Source organism: Artemia sp. Qi Xiang Cuo, chromosome 12 (genome assembly GCF_049724085.1).
Source record: "Artemia sp. Qi Xiang Cuo chromosome 12, ASM4972408v1, whole genome shotgun sequence".
Lineage (NCBI taxonomy): Eukaryota > Metazoa > Arthropoda > Branchiopoda > Anostraca > Artemiidae > Artemia > Artemia sp. Qi Xiang Cuo.
The window spans coordinates 44146667-44173136 of record NC_142805.1 but is presented as its reverse complement, the minus strand read 5'-3'; the positions used below and the strand labels follow the sequence as shown (position 1 = coordinate 44173136).

Below are 26470 nucleotides of genomic sequence, written 5' to 3'. Positions count from 1 at the left end.
AAATTCCACATTTTTGTAGATAGGAGCTTGAAACCTCTACAGGAGGGTTCTCTGATACGCTGAATATGACGGTGTGATTTTTATTAAGGTTCTATAACTTTTAGGGGGTCTTATCTCCTTTTTTTGAAAATCAGCCAAATTTTCTGAGGCGCGTAGCTTTTGATGGGTAGCACTAAACTTGATGAAAGTTATATATTTGAAATCAGCATTGAAATCTGATTCTTTTGATGTATCTATTGGTATCAAAAACCCATTTTCTAGAGTTTAGGTTACCAGTTACCATTGAGCCGGGTTGCTCCTTACTTACAGTTCGTTATAACTGTTTGATTATGGTTTTGTGCCTTCTATATAATTTTTAATTAATACGGGCAAAGATTAATTTAAAAAGCAAATTTTTTTCTTAGGGAAGTAAAGAGCAAAGCTGAAACTTTAAATTAAAATAACAATTATTACTTCACAGCCTATTTAATATATATTTATAAAAGTAGTTCAAATACACCAACTGGTGATATTTCCCAATTTTTGTAGGATTATACCAAACTAGTTCTGAAAACACAAAACAATGTAGAAGTTATGGTACAGTAAAAGTAGACCATTTAAGGACACTTGTAACAGTATAAGTAAAGCATTTTAGGATTGCTGCTAAAAAAAATTGTACTTGTCATCACTTCTGCACAATGAGCTCAGTCCAATGATTCACTGTCGTTTTGGATCTGAAAAGGATACTTTACAATTATTTTGTAGAAAAGTTCGAAGTGAACCAATCTTGATAGTATTAGGGCTACAGACTTGTTTTAGAATTTGCATCATAACCTAAAATTCTCTGTTGTGTAATAGATTTCCAGATTTTGTATTATGGTTTATTTGTTCTTCTTTTCGAGTAAGACTAGGTGAGACCAAGATGTTACCTGGTAAGTCAATCCATTATCTTTGTATGCTGTTTAATGACTTTGCACTTCTGAAGATAATATTTATTTTTATTCCTAAGTTTTTAAGGTAATTATAATTGTGTACTGAAATAAACTGATATTACAGCTTGTCTAAGACTGTGAAAAGTGTAATTGATTAGTTTGTTGTTGTGAGGTTATATACTCACTTTTGACTCTAAATCAATATTCTTGTTTTTTATACTTGGCTTTTGTGTTTTCAGTAAAGTGCTAGTTTTTTTTTATAATCCTGCAAACATAAGGAAATATCACCAGTTGGTTTATTGGAACTAGTTTTATTGATGTATATTAAATACGCGATGAAGTAATAATTTGTGTTTGTTTTTAAGTCTTAACTGTGCTCTTTACTTCCCTCAGAAAAACTTTGTTTTTTAAATTAATCAGGCCTAAACTACCAGGGGAAGACAATTATATAAAATGAATTCAGATAGCAAGAAGTCCCCAAAAAGTTGGAAGTGTCACAACTAGCAGATAGTTTTAGCTTTCGTTATATACACAAGTTCATATTGAAATCAGTAAAATACTTTGACACACAGGACAAATTTCCAGAATTAGTTTGCTTGTTCTTGTTTGTTTGTTTTTTTATGTCACAGGGTAGAAGTTCTAGGTCTGCAGCAATTCTTTTTTTTTTGTTAGGTATGTAATGGATCTATTGCTATGGAATTCTATGCTATAGAATTATTGCTATAGGTAACCAGAAGTCTGTGTGCACATTAATTTAAAAAAAATAGAAGATGTGATAACTAGCGATGAAATAAGCTCGTAACTAGAAGATGTGTGGAAATAAGTTCATATTGATACTTGGAAAGCACTGTAATATACAGTACAAATTTTTAGTATTATAAGTTTGACTAAATTTCCCTCTGCTATTTTATTTGAGTGTTGAGTTATTTGCAACAAATACAAAATGTCTCATTTGATATGATTCTAATTTTTGGATAAAGCTGCTTCCATACCACATTGTTATCTTTGAGACTGCTAATGTTTCTTATTCAATTCTCCCTTAATTGAGGTGTGGTAAACAAAACTTGTCCATCATTCGTGAAATGCGAAGCTTATTCTCTGAGTTTTTTTTTGTACATGCAAAAAGTACTCTTAAAGGTATTTAAAACTAAAACAATGAATGTAAAACAGGCTAAAATTTCATTAACTATCAAAATCAAGGTAGTATTTAGTCTACAGGAAACATAGAATGACACACAGAAATCTTTTAAGTTTTCCTGACTTCTTTCCCATCTGGATGCAGCATGATTTTAGTTGAGGATCTCAACTGTAATTTTATTGATTATCTAGCCCTTGAGTGCACCCCATTTTGTTTAAAAATCTTCAGTATGTGAAAAATGACATCCACTTCACATTCAGCTTCAAAACTCAGCTCAACTTAATGGCTGGGCTTACACAAATTGTACTGTGTTACTATAGGGGTAACTGGTATTAATGCTTCTGACCGTGTTCCTATTTTCAATGCATTTGAATTTTACTAAAAGAAGTGGATATATAAAGTTAAGTGGAATAGAACAGACATTATTGTTATTCCAACTGAATCCAGTCAATGATGACAAATTTGACAAGATTAAAAGTTAATTTCAGTTGCTAGAAGGAGCTCCACCATTGTCTATGTCCAAAAACACATTACCTATTTATTTTCTTCTGTTGGTGCGAAAGTTCATTAATTTTTGTCTTGATTCTCAGATTACTGTTGGTTTTGTTTTATTTTAGAGGTCCAGTTACATATTCTGACACTATGATTATGGGGAAAAAATGACACAGTTTGTGTATTTGTCTTAGATAACATGTGTGCAATCTGATAAGTAGTGAGTAATATCAGCCCAAATTGTATTTATTTAGTTTTTATAAATCTTAAATTATGTATGCATTGTCATCAAGTGGTGGGGGGAGAAATTGGATCTGGGAAAATAGTATACTTTTTATGGTCACTGACTTCTTTGTAATTATGCTTAGAAAATATGTGAATCTCCTTCCCCCAGCAGAAGCTTCAGAACTGCAACCTTGGGTTATTTTTTAAAGCAATATTTAACTTTTAATTAACCTTAAAAGTTGCCCCAACAGACGAGATCAAAGGTTATGTGCCAGAATGAAATTTTCTTTGTAGATAGAAAATTTGCCTTCAAAGCTCTTTCATACTTCCAGACTTGTTTTATATGGTACATTTTTCAGTTTTTTTGCCTTATCTCCTTTTAATGCTTTTGGTGTTGTTTCTCTGAATTCATCTAGTCTGCATGTATTTCAAGCGGTTAACGATATTTATTTATTTTAGTGAGAGGCTCAAAACCAGGAAAAAATGTTCATTTAACTGAAAATGAGATCCGAGGTCTTTGTCTCAAATCAAGGGAAATATTCCTATCCCAGCCAATTTTGTTGGAACTAGAAGCACCTTTAAAAATTTGTGGTGAGTTTCTTTTATTCTCCCAAGTATAATAATGACATGCAAATAAAATAGTACTTATGGCAGAGTAAAATAGATTTTGGCAGAGTATTATACTTAAGTTTATGTCCCCTGTGAAACTTGATATTTTGCTAAAAGCCTATAGTTGTGAATGGCAGTGATAGGATAAGGTATTTATATCATTGGATTAACTAGTTACAGGTACGTCCATTAATAGAGCCGGAATTGTGATTTTACTTAGAATTTGTCTTAGAGATTGATCTAAAATCGCTTTAAAAATAGAAAGTATTTTTTTTCCACAAATTTTTTCAAAGTAATTGGAAACGGGAAGAAAATTTCAAAACTTAAATTCGGCAGATCTGCAAAAATGATTCTCAGTTATTGATTAGTAGCAAAATTGTCGTCTAGCATTGCATTTGAACATCAAAATCCTAGGATTGCAGAAAAATGGCAATTCAAAATGTTGTTCAGGGAATGTAGACCTTAATAGTAATCTTTTAATCCAACTCGTTTTATTGATCAAATATAATTTTAGCTAACTAACTACTATTGCCCATGCTACTACGGACCTAACTACTTATGGATTCCTCTGGTGGAAAAGCAAGGTAATGAGGAGATTGCCTCAACACTGGCCCCAAGGATTTCACTAGGAATCGCCCCAACACTGGGCCCATGGACTTCACTAGAAAATTTTGGGTTTGAACTGCATTTTTTCCGTTTCACAATTAGGAAAATGTGTGTTTTCTGTAATCGTATTGCAAGTCTTGCATCACAAATAGTCCAAATATTTGCTGAAGATAAGATGTTTTTGAAGATGGAAGAAAGAACAAATCTTGGGTAACTTTTAATGTTGAATTGCATTGTAGAAATCTTTAATAAAAATTGAACGTTAAGCTAATGCTAATTTATTTGCACATTAAAAGAAAAATGCAAGAAAGAAAGATTCTAAAATTGTCTACATTTGATTGTGTCAACTATTTTACCCATGAAGCTAAATCAATGGTTTGTTTGAATTTTTGAAAAGGGTTCTTCGATGAAAGGAAGTTGTGATTAGCTATAATGAACAAATATGATAGGCATGGTATCCTACTGTGCAGATGCTTTTTGATATGTGCAACTTACTTCAATGGTAAGAAGGTGCTGATGAGACAAAAAATAGGACTTTTCAAAGGATCAGAATTGATTAATTTTTTTGATTCATAATAAAATTTATTTTTAAAATCAGCTATCTATCTAAAAAACGTTCCACTAGTTTTTTTTTTGTTTTTATTCAAATAAAGCTTTTGTTTGAACTCTTTTTGACAGGTTGATCAAATTTGCATTCAGCCATACTACTTGATTAACTGCTTTGCTATGAAACAGGTCAATTGAATAAGGAAATGATTTTTTTTTATAAGTCATTATGAAGGCTTAAGCCAGCTTAGAACTGGACAGCAAAAAGACCTCCAGTTTAATGGAGGCTTAATCCAGTTTAATCCTAGGCTCATCTTGGTCACTATATGGTTTTGTACACTTTTTAATGCTTTACTATCAACAAGAGGTGACATTGTGCACAAGCAATCTCTAGCCTATTACATCTGGCTTATATATTCACGCCTGTGAAAATTATGCTACAATGGGAAGGCAGCCCATAATGGACAGCTTAGCTTTAGCAGGAGTTTTTTCAGCCCAAAAAAGCAAACAAAGCCCAGATGAAATATTCATTAATCAAAATCCAGTGCAATGCAATGCTTTGTCTTCTACTTTAATATAATTTTTTTGGTTGGGGCGCCACTCCTCGAGGTCACCCTACAGCACAGTTTGCAGCATGATTCTGGTTAGAAAAACTTGTGAAAGATCCACTCTGATATCCTTGAAATCCGTCTCGATTTGTGAACCTGCTTAATTTATGCAAACAACACATTTTTGGAGACTGTTTTCTTTACTGGAGTTGATTGAAAACATTTGGCAAAAAGGTGAAACAACATCTGCTGATTTTTGAAAAATATTTTGTGCGATGAATTCAGAAGTTTTAAACCAGGCTTGTTAGGCGTTTCAGAAATTCATCCCTGGAATGGGAAACATGAAATTAGATGGTATAAAATTCATTTAATTAGGCAGGAAAAATAGGATGCATAGGCGGGGAGTAGGGCTAATGAGGAATAAGGAATCTTCAAAGTCTTGCTTAGGCTAAGAAAATATTAACAATAGAATTGTAGCTTCTCATTTTACAACTAAAAAGGCCAAGGTATCAATCAAAGTAGCATGTGCTCCTGTGGATTTGACTGACAGAGAATGTAGTTACTCAGATGATTTTATTTACAGTTACAGAAACAAACTGACAGGATCTCAGGTTGAAATATGATACTTTTATAAGGGGATTTTACTGTCCAGATTGGTAGCAATAGGGATAGATGGTTTATTAGCCTTGGTAAATTTGGTATAGGAAACGAAACTAACAATGGTTATAGACTGCTGCAACAATTTAGTTAAAGCCGATACAGTATTGGGTCATAAAAGAGCCAATAATTTAGTACGTTTGTTTTCGATCTTTAGGAGCTTTAGGCTATTTTTCAAAATTCCCTTCAATTTGTTTTCAGAATAAAATTTTTATATTAAGACATTTTCTATTAACATTTTAATTTTCGATTTTTCTATTGTTTAGTAATAGTTACCATTCCTGAATGAGCTAGAAGTGACAGTATTTTTCTCATTTTTCTTGGTAAGTTTTTTCTAACAGTTTTTTAGTTTGGGTTACTATGAGCCTGAGGTAATTCATTGCTAGATTGTGGCTACTTCTTCAACCGTGAGGAAAAAATACTTGTTATTTAAGTTTTTGTCATTGTTTGAGTGCAAATAATGACGATGGAAATGAGCAATAACATGTTCAAGAAAAAGAAGAAATTTCTCCTTTTCAGACTGAATTAACATAATATATGTCAACTTGCACTAGGTAGACAGAGATATAAAACTCCACTCATCTCCTTAACCTCAGAAATAAACCGAGAATAATAAAAAAAATTCACACTTCCAAGAAGAGTAGAAAAGAAAATGTGCATCTATGAGCCATAGGTCAGTTTAAACTAAGGAATAATATCATTTGTATTCTGATATATATAGTGAATTTTCATTCGTTTATCATAAGGTAAACTAAAATATGACATGAACAGTAAAAAGTGAATTGAATAACTTAAAGTGAGTAGAAATTAGCATGTATAAGATGCCAAGCGTAAAGGAAGCATAACAAACAGAAATTGCTGTAAATAGCTGTGTAAAATAATTACCATGTTTTCTATAAAACAGAATTTAGGACCATTTACTAAATATTCATGGAAGGATCATGAGTCAAAAGAGGTTTAAAATTTTGTATTAGCAAAGTCATTTTTATGCCGTAAATTTATTTGCGCGATCAATTTTTGTTTGTTTATTATAAGTTTAAAAACAAAAATGTTCCCATGATGAATAAAAAATCGATTTTAAAACTTAAAAATGAGTAGGAATTAGCACAAGTACTGTATTGGGAGTTTTTTTTTTTTTTTTTTTTTTTTTTTTTTTTTTTTTTTTACAAACAATATATAAGGCCAAAAATGGAGTATGGGATAGTTGCTTATGGTCATACCAATAAAAAAAACTTGTCCAAATTGAAAACAATCCAGAACATGGCATTCCAAATGACTCTTGGCTTGTACTCACACATTTCTAGTGATTATTAAATAAAAAAAACAAGTTTTTTAAACTGAAAGTAAGGAGCGACATTAAAACTTAAAACGAACAGAAATTATTCCGTATATGAAAGGGGCTGTCCCCTCCTCAACGCCTCGCTCTTTACGCTAAAGTTTTTTATTGTTTTAAAAAATAAAGTTGTGAGACAGAGTCAAACTTTAGCGTAAAGAGCGAGGCGTTGAGGAGGGGACAGCCCCTTTCATATACGGAATAATTTCTGTTCGTTTTAAGTTTTAATGTCGCTCCTTACTTTCAGTTTAAAAAACTTGTTTTTTTTATTTAATTTTTGAACGTTTTTGAATTAATGCAGGTTTTGATTTTGGCTCACCGTACATGAATAATTAAAACAAAATTTCATATTATTTGGTTAAATGGCTTTCTCGAAACTTGTTTAATTTTATTTACGAACGTTTTTATTAGTAATAAATATACGTAACTTAGAATTAACTTACGTAACGAACTTCTATATTCATAAATTTTTAACACGTATATTAGGGGGTTCGCCCCCTAGTCAATACCCTGCTCTTTAAACTATAGTTCGAATTTTTTTTTCCAGTTCTTTAAAAATTACCTCTTAATCACAGTCAGTTGATCAGTTGAAAAACTTGTTTTTTTTTTATTTAATTCCTGATCTTTTTCTTTAATAATGCTGGGAAATCCGGCGCCCCCTTCATAGCAATGTCCCTTCCCCCCTGAAAACTTCCTTCATGGAAAGATCCTTCCATATAGCCCCCGACCCTCTCCTTCCCCCACCTACCAGAAAAAATCTCCTCTGAAAAAGTCTGTATACTTCCCAATAACCAATACTATATGTTAACATTGAGTAAAGTTCATAACTTTCAGCCCTCCCCCTGGGGACTTTGGGGGATCAAGTCATCCTAAAAGACATTTTTATCATATTTTCGACCATGCTGAACAACATAGCTATCTCAACGTTTTGATCGGGTGACTTTGGGCAAAAAATGAGCGTGAGAGGGGGCCTAATTGCCCTCCATTTTTTTTTGTCAATTAAAAAGGTCAATAGAACTTTTAATTCCAGTTTCAATGAGCCCTCCCACGATATTCTAGGACCAATGAGTTGATACGAAAACCCCTGGGAAAAAAAAAAAACAACAAACAAACAAACAAATAAACACGCCTCCGTGATCTTTCTTCTGGCAAAAAATGCAAAATTCCACATTTTTGTAGATAGGAGCTTGAAACCTCTACAGTGGGGTTCTCTGATACGCTGAATATGATGGTGTGATTTTCATTAAGGTTCTATAACTTTTAGGGGGTATTTCCCCCTTTTTTTGAAAATCAGCTAAATTTTCTCAGGCGCGTAACTTTTGATGGGTAGCTCTAAACTTGATGAAAGTTATATATTTGAAATCAGCATTGAAATCTGATTCTTTTGATATATCTATTGGTATCAAAAACCCGTTTTCTAGATTTTCGGTTACCATTGAGCCGGGTCGCTCCTTACTTACAGTTCGTTACCACGAACTGTTTGATACCAGGAAACTAGCATGAGTTGTACCTATAAGCTAGAAAATAGCTAAAGCCACTGTCAGGTATTATACCAAAATTCAAGCTTGTGGGGAGCTTATAGGCACCCTATTTTCATTCTTTGTCATGGGAGCGCTAGGCAGCAGAATCAAATAAGGATTACATCTTGGCAAGATTTTTCAGTACTCTGACCAAACTGGTCATAGGTTAAAATTTATGTTGATTCTTACCCTCCTCCTTGGAAGTTTCGCCCACTAACTAAGGCTGAATTTTAAGGAAAATAAGCTACAGAGTTCAAAGATCATCTATATGTTTATACTGATGGTACCCTAGTAGAGAACAAGCCTGCTGCAGCAGAACTAATCCCACTGACCTCTCCGACCATTCATAAGCCTTTTCTACTGGACTCCTTAGTTTTGACAGCTGAATTGGTATCAATAGTTGAATCACTGAAGGTGGTCAAAAATATACCTCCCATTTACGCAAAGTAGCAATCTTCTCGGATTCTCACACTGTTCTTAAACTTATAAAAAAATTAACCTGGGACGCAAAAGACACTGATTCGGTGGAGGTAAGAGGGCCACTCGATTTTTTTTTATTATCCTATATTGACATAGGATAATTTGAGCATATTGCTAGTCATGTAGGCATCCGTTATAACGAAAAAGTGGACAGTCTTGCTGCAGATACAGTTAAGTCTATCAACCCACAACTGGCTCAAAAGTGTTCGATCGCACTTATAGATGCAATTAGAAACCGCCATTCTTATAGAAAACCCTGTCATGATCTGGCTTCAATTTTCAAAGAGCCTGAAAACAATCGGGCCCACTTAAAAATAAAAAGTTTAGCAATGATACTGAGAGACTCTGCAACTCGACTGAAAAAACCTTGAAACACCTTCTCTTCGAATGCTCGGCAAGTAATCCTGAGTTTATAAACTAAATGCCCTATCTCAAAAATGAAAACTTCCACCAGACATTAACCTGATTGTAGATGCTCCTTTACCAGCTTTCATTGAAAAGGTGTTCTACCGAGAGGCAATTGATATCCTCAAAAATTTAGATGTGCTCTGAGGGATTACGTCTATTGTAAACTTGTGCAGAAGAGAACTTGAATGAACAGGAAGAGCCGTATCGGTACTAGCCGGCCTGTAGGCCTTAAACTTCGGAGAACAGGCAACTCGAGTACTTGTACTTTCCACAAGCCAATAAAATTCTATATTATGTCTTCAATTGCATTTGAATATTGTATTATGTATTTAGTGCAATGTATTTTAAATGCAAAGAAGCGCAGTTGGAAGGCGAAAGGAACCCGTTTAGGATTCCAGGTGCTTTTCTTATCTGGCTGAGGAAATTGTAAAAAAAGCTCTAAATATTGACCAGATAAGTGGGAGACCCATCCCCATTAGAGACATATATCGCTGGAGATTATCAGAAGTAATGATAAATAAGAATAAACCAAATTTATCTCTCTTCCCCAGAAAGTACCTCTAAAATATACAATAGAATTCGGTCCAGCTCAAAAGGGCTAAATTTTCAGGTGTTTTCTTATCAGTTTCCTAATTCTAGTGGCTTAGTTCCCTCATCCCCTCTTTGCAGACATTGCACTAAAAAAGTGAAACAATTAACCATTGCCTATTTTAATGTAATATGCTGACGTCTGCACTGCATGCCCTGCAAAGTCAACTGTTAAAGAGCGTCAGATACCACAAACTCTCACTATCAGCTAAGAGTCTAGCTGACCATACCTGTACACAGAGCAGGGAACTCAATGTATATCCTCTGATATTTCAATTCCTAGAATCCAAAGATTTACTCCAAGATATCTAACCAGATTCAAGATAAATAAGGAGTAACCACTTGGAGTAGCTCATTTTAACTCACATAGTGGGTCAAAAGGAAAAGGGCTGAATAGTCTCGACTGAAAAGCCCACGTTTGTTGAAATAGAAGGAGTTAAATAATACCGAAATGAAATTAAGTTGGAACGAGTAATGAAACCAGGCTTAAACAAACAGAAATTGCTGCAAACAACTGCATAGAATAATTACCACATTATCTACGAAACACAATTTAGGACCATTTCTTAATTGTTCCTTGGATGATCATGAGTCGAAAGAGATTTAATATATTTATATATGCAAAGTCAAAGAGGGGAAGGTGTTTGAAGGGTACGTGCCCAAATGCACTACTTTCGGCTTTACAACCTTGCTGGTAGAAAAACTAGCACTGATGTTAATTTAAGAAGATATAAGCTGTTTGCGTTTTTATATTTACGTGATGTATTTTGATTTGGACTTGTATATTGCAGCCTTAGCCTCAGATTTTTAACCAGCATGTTCATATGTGAAAGTTATATTTAGTATGTTTCGATTTGGACTTATTTATAGCAATAGTTGTCTTTGATTTGTAATCAGTAAGCTCTAAAGCTTTCATATGCCAAATTTAATGAAAATTAAACATCGTTCGTAAAATGTGTACTTTTTGTTTTGATTTTGGACTACCATGCTGCAATTCTAATGATTAGTATTAGACTGCTTAGATTATTCTCTAAATATTCACCGAAAGAGCATGAGTCGATAGAGGTATAATATATCATTGTTCGAAGCTGTGGAAGTGGAGGGGGTTCTTGTTTGGAACAAGATATTCCATTTCCATCATTTGTGAAGTATATAACCTGTGTTAAAGGTTTTGTTTTCCAATATTTGTATATTAGCCTCGGATTTGTAATCAGAAAGCTCAAAAATCCCTTTAAATGGCACCTTTGGTGAAAAAAAAAACATATATGAAACGTGTACTTGGTGAGTTTTGATTTGGGACAATATTCTGCAATCTTATTACTTGTCATTGATTAACATCTAATGATATATATATATATATATATATATATATATATATATATATATATATATATATATATATATATATATATAGACCCCGGCACCGCGCCGATGAGGGAAGACCGGTGGCGGCGGGGCCAAAAACAGCACGCCGCGCCGCCCGTAAGATGTCGGCAGCGCACCGCCGGCGCGATCAATGTTGACCGCATTGTTATTCATCAAGAGAAGTAGAAATCTGGTAGAAACGAAATGGCTGTGGCGTTTCAGAACCCTTGCATAATACGAATAGTTGAAGTATCTATTAGCTATGTATTCTTAACATCAATATTTATCAAAATTAGTAGTTTTTTTCATCGAGCATTACAGCATACAAAACTTCAAATACCGTATCACAAAATTCGTCAGTTATCTGGGAAAAAACTTTGAATATAACTTTGAACATAGAAGCTTATTATTTTCATAATGCCCTTTGCCTATGTCTGTTTTTACCTTTAAAACAGTTGAAATGGGCGATTTTGATATTGATTGTTTTTTTTTTTTTTGCTCTTTTGGATTCATAATAAGCCTTCTTGTATTAAAAACTGGTTTTTAATAACAATTTTAAAAAAATTCATTTTAAATGTTTTTTTGGCTTCTTTATAGAATATATGTCATGTAGGCTAAGGCTGAACTGCTGCTTTTTATTGCTTTTGGCTGCTCTTTTGGATATTATTCATTTTTTTTTTTCGGGATTCATTCGAAATTATAAACTGATAAATACCTAATATCACTCAAATTATAAACTGCATCTAAAAAGGAGGAAATTTATCAAATTTAAAAATAGATGATGAACACTTCACATGAGAACACTTCAATTACAATAAATAAAAAAAAAAAAACTTAATGGTTTATTCGGTATGAAGAAAAATGAAGTGCCAGCTATTTTCTTAGGTAAAAAATGAAAAGCTCATCCGTTTTAAATGTGATTAAATGAAATAATATGCAGACTGAAGTAGCTCCCGGAAGATGTTGAGATTTTCTTCCTAAGTTCTTCAGTTTTAATCCAAGCAAAATGTTGGGACACTTAGAATCAGTTATTGGGTTTAAGCTTTGATTTCCAAATGCTCACAAAAATTACCAAATTTAAGAAAGTCGCAACATTAAGTCACCTGTGGTCAAAATACTCAAAGACTCCTCTTTGATCCCCACCCAGGTTCAAAGCTTCTGCTATGGTCATTTCCATGGAAATCTCCAAAGAATTTCTTTTTAAAATAGCTTTCAAGCGTAGTTAGGGGTATTTAGCTTTTTTTGCTTTTCTTCAAAGCTTTGAAAAAAGTGTTATATTTGTGGTTATTTTTGGTAATCATTTGTGGGGTTATGGAATTTTTAAAACCACTGTAGATACGTAGTTGCAACATCTAGTACCCTGAGGTCATAAGACTGTCCAAGACTCCTCCTTGAACCTCCCAAATTGAAAGCTTTTGTTATGACCTGGCCTTTTAATGTAACTTGGGCACTGGACCATAGGCGCCATTGTCACTCGAGCGCAACGTTAGGTGGGGATGTCGATATCGCTTTCGTCACACCAATTCGTTTTAGTGTGAATCTGCCTGGTACTTATGAATGAATGTTTTCAAAGTAAACCCGTTTCATCAATAAGAAAAAAAACGGCTTGGACGCATATGTCCCTTTCCCTTTGGACGATAAAACCATGTTAGTGCTGTATCAAGTATAACTCACGAAAATCTTGTTAATTTTTGTCAACTTTTCAACTTTTTGGCATCCCTGCTTTCAATAAAAAATGTTATCATTTAAATATGATAGCTCCCTATCACCCCCCCCCTCTGGATGCCACCTTGATAGGATGCTGTCTCTGCTTTAAATTAAAAAAAATAATTAACTTTTTGGGATCCCTGCTTTCAATAAAGTAAATTCGAGATATTTTCTTTTAAATTTAATACCTCCCGACCCCCCCCTCTCTGGATGCCACCTTAATAGGATACCGTCTCAGCTTCCATTAGAAAAATAGTTTACTTAATAATTAACTAGGTCACTATATGGTTCAAACAAACACACAAAATAACATTAAACAGCGTAGTGTTCCTTGGGAAAAAAAAAATTGAGGGTATGAGTAAAGGGGTACAGGGACAACAACAAAAATATCGAAATTATTCAGATATACCTCAAATTATTGGAAAACTGAGTCATAGATTCACCTTGGCATTCAATAAGATCCTAAGAATCTAATTAAAAGGGAGCACATACAAAAGCCAAATTGGGCCAGTAGCCTATGAGAAATCGCAAAATGCCCAAGACAATGAACAAGTCCTAATAGGTGGCCCTGGGTCTATCAAAATATTTCAATGGTATCCCAGGGAATTTGATATCATTTTCTTCTGTCTCCAGTTTAAATGAAAAAAATAATTATCTTTTTGGCAGCTTTCAATAAAAAAAAATGAGGTATTATCATTTAAAATGATAGCCCCCTATCCCCTCCCCATAGGCAATAATTTACAATTTATTTATGAATCATATTTTTGGGGTAACTCCGGTTCAATCTTTAATTCCCCAACCTTGTACATAGCTTAGTCTATAGCTAAATCTTATCTCAATAGTAGTTTTTTTTGTGGGGGGGGGGAAAATGTTTCAGAAAGAAGATTGTATTTTCTATCAGGCGTTCAACAATTGAGTATTAAACATTAAGAAAATCTTATCTAAAAACAGCAAAAAAACCTGCAAACTTACAATTCAGCTGCAGAAACAATCGGTCGGCTGTCAATTTCAAAATCCAACTGAAGGCTGAAGCTGTATAGTAGTGAATGTGTTCTATAATTCTATTCAAATTGAAAATAAAATTCTTGACTACGAATGATGTAAGAAATAGCGATTGGGAAACTGCATTCGAAATGATTTAAACTCATTTCATAAAGACGATTCTTTTTTTTTGTCAACATATGAAGAACTGTGTATATTGCAATATTTGCACTTGCATATTGCATCTGACTGGTTTTTATGCAAAGTAACAAAAGAGACGAACATTAACGAACAAGAGAGTAGTGAAGAATTATGTTATGCAAAGTAATATTTGGAAGGGAAAATCACTGCTGATAAATCGCTAGGGGTGGCACCGTGATTGCGTGATTTTCGGAGATTCGGGGAACCAAATTTTTTTTTCGGGGTGACGCATAGATTTTCGCGAAAATACCCAGGAATTCGGAGATATTGTAAGCTTTGATTGATTTCTAATCAGGGAAATCGAAATACAAAAGCACACGAGAAGGAAAAGCTCCGACTTTGCGGTTGACGCAATAAAGAATTGCCGCAAAAACAATTTAAAGTCGACCGAACGCCGCCGCCTCTGTCGCTGCCGGCGGCGGCCCGCCGGTGTCGTTATGACACTTCGGCGGCGTTCGACCGGGCCTCTTGTTGGCGGCGTTCGGTCGATCCGCCGGCGCGGCGCCGGGGTCTATATATATATATATATATATATATATATATATATATATATATATATATATATATATATATATATATATATATATATATATACATTCGTGAATGACTACGAGTAGAAAGAAGTGCAAAATGTCTGTACATGAAAAGCTGAGGGCTATAGAAAGGAGCTGAAAACCATGGAATATTTTCAGGCCATTCAATATTACACAGATTGGTAATCTTTGCACGACTCTGGTTTCAGCAAGGTGTGACATGTTCAAAATTTTTTATGAACATCTGATGAACGTGGGAGTTATTATCTACTAACCACAGTTCATATAATTATCCAGTATGATCATTCCCTATCTCACCCATTATAAAAACCCGGACCGGGGTGCGAGTGCTCCGGAGAACGTTTTTGCAGATATAAACATAGGCGGTATCAGATCTTTTCACGGGTAGACAAGTCAGATTTCTCTTGGACACGAAACTGGGCTTGGCTTCAACGTTGGAACACTAAAATGAAGAAACTAATTTGAAATTAGTTTATTCCAATACATACATGAAAATCGGCAGTTAGTAGTGTAATGTTATTATTAGATGTTTTTAGGAATTAAAAATAGGTTTCGAAGTCTCAAGTTGGGTTCAAAGACATTTTGAGAAAGTTTCTGCCAAAATGCGTGTTCCAGGGTAATTGGACCGCTGATGGCAGATCAAATGAGAGGAGCTGTTTTTTATTCTTTAATAATAATTTCTGGTCGTTTTGAGTTTGAATTATTGTAGGCTTCTATTTCTACTGATCATAAGTTTAATATGGCCTTTACTTCTCTTTAAAAAAAAACTTTCTTTTTCGTAAAGTTTTCGTAGCGTATATATATATATATATATATATATATATATATATATATATATATATATATATATATATATATATATATATATATATATATATATATATATATATATATATATATATATATATATACGCTACGAAAACTTTACGAAAAAGAAAGTTTTTTTTTTTTAAAGAAAAGTAAAGGCCATATTAAACTTAAGATCAGTAGAAATAGAAGCCTACAATAATTCAAATTCAAAACGACTAGAAATTATTATTAAAGAATAAAAAAGGAAAGGAGAATAATTGGTATGGCGGTAATCAATCAGGAACCCTTATCGCTATCTAAATTCAGAAAGTGCAAAGATTTTCAAACAGAGGTGTTTATTGTTTAAAGTTCAGGAAAGGTCTGCCCATTTCCTATGAAAACATTGATTGAAAACAAAACTAGTCATATTTACGCTCTCAGCCAAAACAGTTAACTATATATTTAAAATATCACAGTAAGTACAATCTGATAAAATAAATATCACGACTTGTAAAAAAATGATGAACTATCCTGTTGTGGATCCCGAGGGGGGGAGCGAGGGTTAATCTTGCAAAGGACTCTAAAGCATTTTAAATTCCCTAACTAACACAATTTTGTTTTCCTTAAACTTTTTCCTAACTCAAGTTTGTTAAATCATCCTACTTTGCAGCTCCCGGCCCGAACGTAATCCTGCATCTACCTCTGACACCATCACTCCTCTTCCACCAGTTATTAGAAGAAAAAAAATCCTTATTTTCACAAATTTCATCAACCCCCAACCTCCTTTTTTACAAAATCCTACATAGGCCAATCATTTGAGTCCACTGTATGTAAATAATAGATTAAGTCATAATTTGTATATAAATTAATTCATACCTGTGAGATGGGACACTTGCAAACCACTTGGCTGGCTCACCAAGTTTTTTTCTGCTTTCGCAATTACGAACAATGCACGTTGTAACCATTTCTCATACTAACCCGCTAATGCAGAAATAAGTGGGAGGAGCTTTTTGTTCGCACCGAGAACGAAGACCAGAAATGATCTGCGATAAGCTTACTGGATAATTATATGAACTGTGATACTAACATACAAGTATTTGTCCAGTAAGAGAGTCATACTTACTCCCGCCATTTAACATATGCCTATCAATTACTCAGACTATCTGTCTTGGCTTTTTCTACAATTAGCCATGTCTTGATGGCTACTGCAAAATACTTGATTTTCAATTCAAAATCAACGGACTATATGCATATATATGTATGTTTGTATTCGCCATGGTTAATATTCTTTCGCCACGGCTCCAGTCTTTTTGTCAATGAGTCAACATCTGAAATAGCTCCTCAATATCTTTGTCTTGAAGCTGAAAGCTAACGCATTTAGAATATGCACAGATGACTATCTTGTAAATCTGATCACATCCATGCCAAGTCTACCGTAAAAGACAAAAATTAATCGACTGAAACTAAATTAATGACATGTTGCTTTTATGCCAGTTTGGTAGTTTCTAAATTTAGATTGGATCACTGCCTTTAGTATTATACCTTTCCATATTCCGAATCTCCACAACTCTTTTAGACCAATTATAGAAGCTGACTAATTCTTAGGCTTCTCATGAAAGTGGCTTTCAAATTTTAGTCCAATGTTCTATTGTTTACAGTTTATAGGGACAGTAAGTTTTGCTTTGTCTGAAACGCCAGCAATTAAAAAAAAAGAAACCCAAACGCCTAAAATTTTTGCTAAAAAGCTCTAGTTATTAGAAAATTAAAAATCTGTTTCATTTCGAATTGTGATATAAATTGTTGCATATCCAAAACATATTGGTCAAGATAAAAAAAAGTCACAATTGGCAAGGGGATATGATTTAAACATTGCGGGCAGTAAAAAGCAAATTCCTGCCTTAACTTTTTGATCACGAAAAGATATTGGATGAGAAAAGTAGTAATTTTTATATTAAATAAAATAATTTTTGACGTTTTATTAGAGTGTAAAACTTTGGTGAACCAACGAAACGTATTACAATTTTCGGGAAAGGACAGCGTACCAAAAAAGGAAGTGGAAAAATTATATTGGTGATGTACAGATACTTCTTGAACAAGATTTGGAGTTGGTACAGGCTAATCAGTAACACAAATTAAGTCAAAGCTTCTGTCTGCGCTTTATTTTATCAGATTGAAAAGCTTTGGCGTATTTGGGCTGTTCAATCCTCATTAATTTTAGCTCCAATACCATAAGCTGGAAAACGAGAAAAAACTTGCTTTTTATGACTCTTGTATTGAAATGCTAGTCACTTAACTACTGCCTGTGCAACATATAGTGGTAGTTAATGAGACTAGCACCACATATCTAGCTATGCATGCAGCTAGCAATGTGGCTGTGTTAGCTAGTAATGTGGCTAGTAATGGTCTGTGCAACATATAGTGGTAGTTAATGAGACTAGCACCACATATCTAGCTATGCATGCAGCTAGTAATGTGGCTGTGTTTGTAATATATTAATGCATATATTTTCAAAACAACGTGATCTTCAAGCAAACACGGGTTATGTAAAGTTGGAATAGCTTGAAAAAAAATAAAAATAAAAAGACTTCTATGTTTAACTCATTTAGTTGTGTTTATACCCCCTTTCTAAAAGATAAAACGCAGTAGAGATGCATCGTACTCTGTTAATATAATAACGCTTATGTTTGATTTTGTCTCTGAAGACCTAATATCTGTATTATATGCCTACTGATAAAGTTAATAACTAGAACTCTGTTGCCAAGGCAGCACAGTGTTGCAGCAACAATGCCCCTAGGTTGGAGTTGCACAAGTCATGATATCTATTGGCTGGCCTCTAAATTTCTCTTAAACACTGTTTTCGGGCAACACCACTTCTAACACGGAATTCGACTCCGGTTGTGCAGATTATTGTTTCAGATCTTTCAGAACCCGTGTTCAACCATGCTATTCTGGCGCGTTATAATTTTGAAGGGCCCTTGTCCAACACGCTTAGAAACAATAAGATGAAAATGCTTTAAAGTTTCGCTGCGTTGATCGCGGAGAACCTGAAAACGATTTTTTGTCGAATTCACTTCAAACCAGGTGCCTGAAAAGGGGACTTTACATTCAAGTAATCCATCTTAATGGTACAGATGACAAGAATGTAGCGGTTGCAGAGGTTGCTCCGAGTTCTGATCTTTAATTGGCAAACAAAAACGCTAGCTATTATTTTTTGCGAACTTTGCCAGAGATCTGGTAGACCCTTCTATATGTGCGAATGACCAAATTTTTTCTTATCAAAATCAAAATTTAATGAAAAAAATATTTGGTTTCCGGATTAATGTTTCCAGAAATGACGATATGACTCGGAAGAAACAGAGAAAAAAAAATCTTGCACTGCGAATACCTTGTTGTATTTTTGGCATTTTTTACTGTCTGAACTGTTTCAAAAATAAGAACTCGAATATCAGTTTTATTTAGGCTCAAAAAGGGGAAGAAAAAAAGAAGATATAAATAATGTAAAAAAAAGAGTAGTTTTACGATATGACGGTGCTATTTCTTTTGTTATGTGGCTGTGCAGTGTGAATCTATTTATCCTCAAGTTTGAAAACTAGATTAAAAGCCGCGATCCCGACGGTGGTCCACTTTACAGGCTAGTGGCCTGCAACTATGGCAGATTTATAATCCAGGAATCTCCATGATTTCCAAAAAGATCCGTTTTTAGCAAGAATGCGGACAAAGTTATCATGGAAGTTTGGGGCTTTTGCCGTATTCTTTAACTATTATCTTTTGCCAATCTATTGGTCAAATCTTTTTGCAGGTGACATACACGGACAGTATTACGACTTATTACGGTTATTTGAATATGGCGGCTTCCCACCCGAGTCCAATTATTTATTCCTTGGTGACTATGTGGATAGAGGGAAACAATCCTTGGAGACAATTTGCTTATTGCTGGCCTATAAAATCAAATATCCTGAAAACTTTTTTCTGCTCAGAGGAAACCATGAATGCGCTTCTATCAACCGAATCTATGGATTTTATGATGAATGTAAGATCTTTGTTTTTGAACATTTTTATGATTTGTATAACTATCTGTTAAAATATATGCAAATTGAATTATTTGTTCATCCAGGTTGCAGTGGCAGCTAGCAACCTAGTAAGAGACGATCATTTGTATATATCAATGGGGATTGTTTGCTTAACACAGCTTAATTGTCTAAATTTTTTTATCTCTATGCTGTTACAATTAAATGTTCTGCTGATATTTATTAATCAAACCTCCATCTATTTTTGATTTCGTATGGTCATCATCTATTTTTGATTTCGTATTGGTTTGATATTCATCTATCGAATTGGCCAGTGGCGTCTCTTTGAATTTGGGGTTCATTCCTTCCCCTCCAAGATTTTGAAAAAAAAATACTATTTTTGTATTTACTTTTGGAAAAAATTGTCCCCTCCCTTGATTTTGACTAATTGACCTTGAATGTGCGTCAATCAGCCAATGCCATGGATATTTTTTGAATATGAGATCCCTTTTTTTAATCTCAGATCAATAAGAACCTGAAAGTCTTAATTTTCTTATTCATCTAATTGTTCTTTGTATGTTTTTTCTTCATTCTGTTTCAATTAAATTACATTTGCCGAAACCTGTAGGTTTTGGTAATTTGTTGGGGTAGAAACCACAAGAGGATCTGCCGCAATAATACTGATTACATTGATAACAGGGTGATTATGGGATTTTTTTTTTCTTTTTGAATAACACAATGTTCGCAGCTCCATCAACAATGATGATATGCTAGTTGTCCATCCCCATTTTATATTCAGCTTTGATGTATTTGTTGTACCTCGGCTTGAATGCTTCAAGATAGGGATTTTCAGAATTATATTTGGTGGGAGGCTAATACAGAAGGTGATGGATCGTCTGGAGAAGCTCATTTTTAGGTATTCTTGACGGGGTGTACTCTGCTCTGCTCAAAGAGCTATTTTGTGAATGTAGCTGTTATGGAGATTTTGTGTGACTCTTAATCTCCAGTCAATAAGAATTTAATTTGATTCGATACCTTTTAGCATCACGTTATCTTTTGTGTAGCATCAAAATGCCAACTACTTAGCCTTGAATGAATTCATTTTCATGAATGAATTGCTATGATGGTCCTCTTCTATCAGAGCGAAGAAGAGTTGAGATTATGGCTACGACTTCCTGATATCTGATTGAAATTCTCATCAACTCAAATTTACTGTCATGTAAAATCCCAACTAAAAATTCTAATAAAGACGAAAAAAACGAAAAACAAGACTGCGGCCAGTAGAGAGAAAAGATGAAAAACTAAAACAGTGCGGATATTTCGCCTGTATCAAAACTAGGCGTCTTCAGCACAAGAGAAACAAAGATAAAAAAAAACTAAAACTAAAAACGTAGCTTATTTTCCACTTAGGGAAAATAAACTATCAGAGTTACTTCGATGAGAACACCAAAACAACTGACTTTTCCCAACGTGGATCAGTTGCGACAGTTGTATTTTATTGGTGGTGGTTTTATTTGTTTTTAGTTTAGTTTGGTTTTTATCTTCGTTTCTCTTGTGCTGAAGACGCCTAGATTTAATACAGGCGAAATATTCGCGTTGTTTTAGCTTTTCATCTTTTCTCTCTACTGGCCGCAGTCTCGTGGGTCGTTTTTTCTCTGTTTTTTAGTTTTTTGTCATGACTGGCCAGATCGGCTTAAGATCTTTCAACTAAAAAATTACTGTCGAAGGCAATGTCTTGTTTTGCCTACAGTGAAATCTTAGTGATTATCATATGTGATTTTGGTTTTATTACTTTAATTTGTGTAAGCTCAAAGTGTTGTAAAAACTAATTGCTCACACCTGCTCGCTTTTTTCAGTATCTAATAGGGCATAAAGTTTCACTTTAACTTATTTTTTCACAGGCAATCAGTGGGTTTATATCTTTATTTTTGTAAAATAGAGAGTAATCATATAGTATTGTTGTAAAAATATTATTTATCTGACATTAAAATTGCCTAAGTTTTTGAAAGAGGACGTTTTGTCGTTGAATTAAACATTTTTATTATTTTTCTTTCCTAATTCTTTCCTGGCTAAGTGGACGTGCGTTGGGTTGATAATTCTTTGTCCAAGGCGTGGTTCGATCTCTGGCATGGCCAGTTATTTGGGTTTGGGACGCAGGTCAGTGGTCTGACTCTGTAAGCTTAGCTAGAGTCTACCCTACACAATATGCGTACCTGGAGAAATCTGGGGAAGGTAAGCTGGAAGGGTGTGAGAAAGCACACGATGGTTGGTCCCCAGTCCCCGATTGCACTTCCTGGATGAGGGGCAACAAAACAGAGATTAGCACTGCTGGTTTGGACCTTAAGGGTCTAATGCCGTCATACTTACTTACTTAAGCTCAAATCCACCAAAATTGTGAAAAAAACGAGCATATTTTGGTTTCTACATCATTGTTATAAGCAACGCATGGTGTAGCAAAAAGCTGAAGTAGAAATATCTACATATAATGCAGGTTGGTTTGTGCCGTGGTCAATATGCATTTTTAAACTAATGAGGGGGATCTCAGTCCTGGGATATTCATTTTATCATTATATCATGATAAAATAGGTGTTCATTTTAGCTCTAGCAAGATGAATTCGGTAAATGGATAACTCTTGTTCCTGTCACTGTTGGATTGAGCATCCAGGTCTATACAAGAAATAAAAGTTCAAATAGGGATAAAATCCTTTCATTAGACAGTGATAACTGTCACAAACAGTGATAAATTTCACAAAAATACTAGATATTTCGGTCACATATGCAGTTACCCTCATAAGTAATAAAGCTGCATATCTAGTATTTTTGTGAAATTTATCACTGTTTATGAAAGTTATCACTGTCTATCAAAAGTATTTTTATCCCTATTTGAACTTTTATTTATCGTCATGGAAAGGCAGTGTGGTCTCCGAAATTAGCAGTTCTATACAGTTATAAAAAGTTGCTATTCTCATTATCCAAGAACTTAAGCATCCTTATTATCATAAGTCATACAATCTATGAATTTTTATGCAGTCGTCAAAATTTTTTATTTCTGTTTATATACTTTATCAGCATATTTCGAATAATGCCAAATAAGTTGGATTGAAATGTTGAACAATACTAAAGCTAAAAATCCGCATTTTTGGTTTTTTTTATTGTGTTTATTAGACATAAGTTACTCCATAGATAGTTACTATATAAAAGTTCTACCAGTTTTTACATTTATCCTGTATTTGTTGTTGAAGAGAAAACAGTAGGGTTTAAGATATGATTAATTCATATTCGCTTTTTTCGTATCTCTTTTCAGTGAGTGCTTTTTCAATGTAAATATACCGGCTGTACCTGAATCGCTGTGCGATATTTGAAAACAAATTCCAAGCCTCTCGGAAGATCAGCCTGATAAAGCTTCAGAAATCCAGCCCAGTATCACCCTTAGATTAAAGCCATTTTTTACACAGACATGCTCAGTAATTTGATCCGGGGTTCCGTGTATGGGCGCCCATAAGCTGATCTTTAGGGGGGGCTTACCTGGTCTAATCGGTACTTCCAATGCTGTATAATAGCAATCTCAAAACAAATACATATAAAATATAAGGTAACATCATTCAGCCAGAGGGGGGCTAGAGGCCCCCTCTGGCCCCCATATGGGCGCCCATTGTTCCGTGCAGAAAATTGTAAGACTTCGGTCTTTTTCTATTCTTGAAAACTTGGACAAAAGTAATACGGCAATTATGACTGCCAGACCTTCGCAACTGTTGGTTTCCAAACAAGTTGCGTTTTTGTTTTTGATTCTAGCCACTGCATCAATGTTTAAGCACAAACAACAAAGTATAATTTGTATCAATCTCATTCTCCACTAAGAAAAATCGGTGAATTCCTATGTTGGCTTGTTGTTACTTTGGTGTTGCTTTCTTTTTATACTAAAGTATCTTTAAAGTAAAGAGAGACGTTCTCAATTAGAAGCGAACAGAAATTTTCCTATAGGCATGTTTGAGGAAGACAGCCTCTCCCTTCAGTCTCTCCCGCTTTTATTATATTTTAGACAAGCTTTTTTTCCGAAACCATCTAAGAATTCAGAAAATATAGCTAGTTGAAAGTTAGAACTATCTTGTATACCGATTCCCGGTTGAGACTACCGTTTTTATAATTAGAGTTTGCTACTCCTTCAGCCATATTGTGTAATCAGTTAAAATACATTCTTCCTCATAAATACAGACTTATCAAATTATCTTCCACTTCCTTTGGATCTCTTGTGCTAAGTCTGATAATTCCGGCCAAAAAAAATTTAACTTTTAACCTTTAGGGATCAGAAGAGTCTGTGCAGTAGTATGGCTTTTGAATCTATGAGAGTCTATGTATATAAGTTTTGGATACCTCTCTTTCTCTCTCTCTCTCTCTCTCTCTCTCTATATATATATATATATATATATATATATATATATATATATATATATATTGAAGTTATTTGAATCAAGGCACAACAAGACTGAGCACTTGAAAGAAGAAAAAAAAGAAGATACAAACTACAACAAACTGAACCAACAAAGAAAACGAATAACTGATATATATATATATATATATATATATATATATATATATATATATATATATATATATATATATATATGGTCGCTTTTTACTTACTGTTACTTACCATGAACTGTAGGATTTATTGAGGTGAAACCATCAAAATATACTGTTACAGAACATATTTTTTTAATACCAAAGGTGTGATTTATGTGCATTTGCTTTGTCAAGAAAAAAGTCGACTTTATAGAGGGAAATACGAAATTTTTATGCATCATTTAGGGCAAGTGTTAGTAAAATAAAACCTTTTTTTTTTAAAGGGCTCCAGCACCATGTGCTCTTTTTGTGAGTAATCCCCTGCTTATCTGCCTAGTGTAAACGTTGCCACCATGTTTGGCATATATTAGGCATGTCAAAATGCCAATCAAGCTATTTCCTGGGTGGAAAGACCAACCTCGTTTAGAAATGACCCGACATTCTTTCAGAAAAACAAGTATCTTGGTGGCTTCGTCAGAATGATCAGTAAAACATATTGTTACTTGAAATATGCTTTTACTGCTAAGGAAAATAATTGATGATTCAGATGACAAGCCTCACCTCACCTACAAGTGAGGCATAACCCGAAAAAGAGATAATAGAGATACCCCCTTTTCGCTAAATACGGCCCTATAGGTGTATTGTGACTGGGATTAGCCCAGCGTACTCTTAACTCACCCCGGTGAATATTGTTACTAAGAAATATTTTTGCTTCTTTTTTTTCAAGCACAATAATAGTGCATCTTTTCATTGAAAAAAAAAAAAAAAAAAAAAAAACGTTTGCACATACTTTCGTTGTGTAAAATTACAATTCTTGGTGTCTTTTCATCGATGAATATTTTCATTTTTTATTGTGTAGCCGTACTGTTTGTAAATTTTCTTTCATAGGGTTACAAATTAAATAGGGTGTTAAGCCGACTGTAGTTCTGTGCAGAATAAATGATTTTGTTTATAATAAGAGGGTGATTGTATATGCCGTTAAAAATTTTGTTAGAAAAGTTAGGTATCAGAGGCGTTCAACACTACACTATAGTAAAGGCCATACGGCTCCAATGTTTTATTATTTATTTATTTATTATTTATTTTTTTTTCCCAGAGGCACTTCATACGGACAGGGTCGTCGTAGAAAATTCAAAGGGGGCTCATTCGATTGGAAATTCAAAGGGATAGTGCCGTTTTTAATAGTCGAAAGTGATTGGACGGCAACTAGCCCCCCACGCCCATCATTCCTCCAAACACATCCAATCAAAATTTTGAGATAGCCATTTTGTTCAGCGTAGTTGATTTCCAGATAAAAAATATGTTTTTGAGGAGGACACTCCCTACAACCCTTTGGGCAAGGGTTTTAAGTTATGCCCTAGGGGCATATAAGGTTTTTATAGAAGGCATTGCCGTAGAAACTTCAAAAAAGGCTCATTCGATTGGAAATTCAAAGGGCTAGTGCCCTTTTGAATAGTCGAAAGTGATTGGAGGTATGAATAGTCGAAAGTCGTTGAATAGTGATTTGAATAGTCGAAAGTCAAAAGAAAGTAACTAGCCCCCCCCCCCCACGCCCATCATTCCCCCAAACACATTCAATCAAAATTTTGAGACATTCATTTTGTTCAGCGTAGTTGATTTTAAGATAGAAATTTTTTTTTTGACGAGGACACTCCCCCACAACCCTCAAGGCAAGGGTTTTAAGTTATACCCCGGGGGCATATAAGGTTTTTATAGAAGGCGGTGTCGTAGAAACTTCAAAACAGGCTCAGTCGATTGGAAATTCAAAGGGCTAGTGCCCTTTTTTAATAGTTGAAAGTAATTTGAGGGCAGCTAACCCCCCTATCACACCCACCTTTTTCCCAAACACATCCAATCAAAATTTTGAGATAGCCATTTTGTTCAGCGTAGTTTATTTCCAGATAGAAAATATGTTTTTGAGGAGGACAATCCCCCACAACCCTCAGGACAAGGGTTTTAAGTTATGCCTTGGGGGCATATAACGTTTTTATAGAAGGCGTTGTCGTAGAAACTTCAAAAAAGTCTCATTCGGTTAGAGATTCATCATTCGATTATAGATTCATAGGGTTAGTGCCCTTTTTAATAGTCGAAAGTGATAGGAGGGCAACTAGCCCCCACCCCCCTTCATTCCCCCAAACACATCCAATCAAAATTTTGAGATAGCCATTTTGTTCAGTTTAGTGGATTTCAAGATATAAAATATGTTTTTGAGAAGGACACTCCCCCACAACCCTCGGGGCAATCG

The 26470-nt window shown here is 34.3% G+C and overlaps 1 protein-coding gene across 1 annotated transcript in view; it reads left to right on the top strand.

The window, feature by feature from the left end:
* LOC148946157 (serine/threonine-protein phosphatase PP1-gamma catalytic subunit B) overlaps positions 1 to 26470 on the top strand; it is a 70175-nt gene that overhangs the window by 17020 nt on the left and 26685 nt on the right. Inside the window, exons 2-3 of the mRNA XM_089098229.1 lie at positions 3226 to 3357; positions 19458 to 19688. Coding sequence (XP_088954355.1) covers positions 3226 to 3357; positions 19458 to 19688 — 363 coding nt within the window. The remainder of the gene's footprint in view (positions 1 to 3225; positions 3358 to 19457; positions 19689 to 26470) is intronic.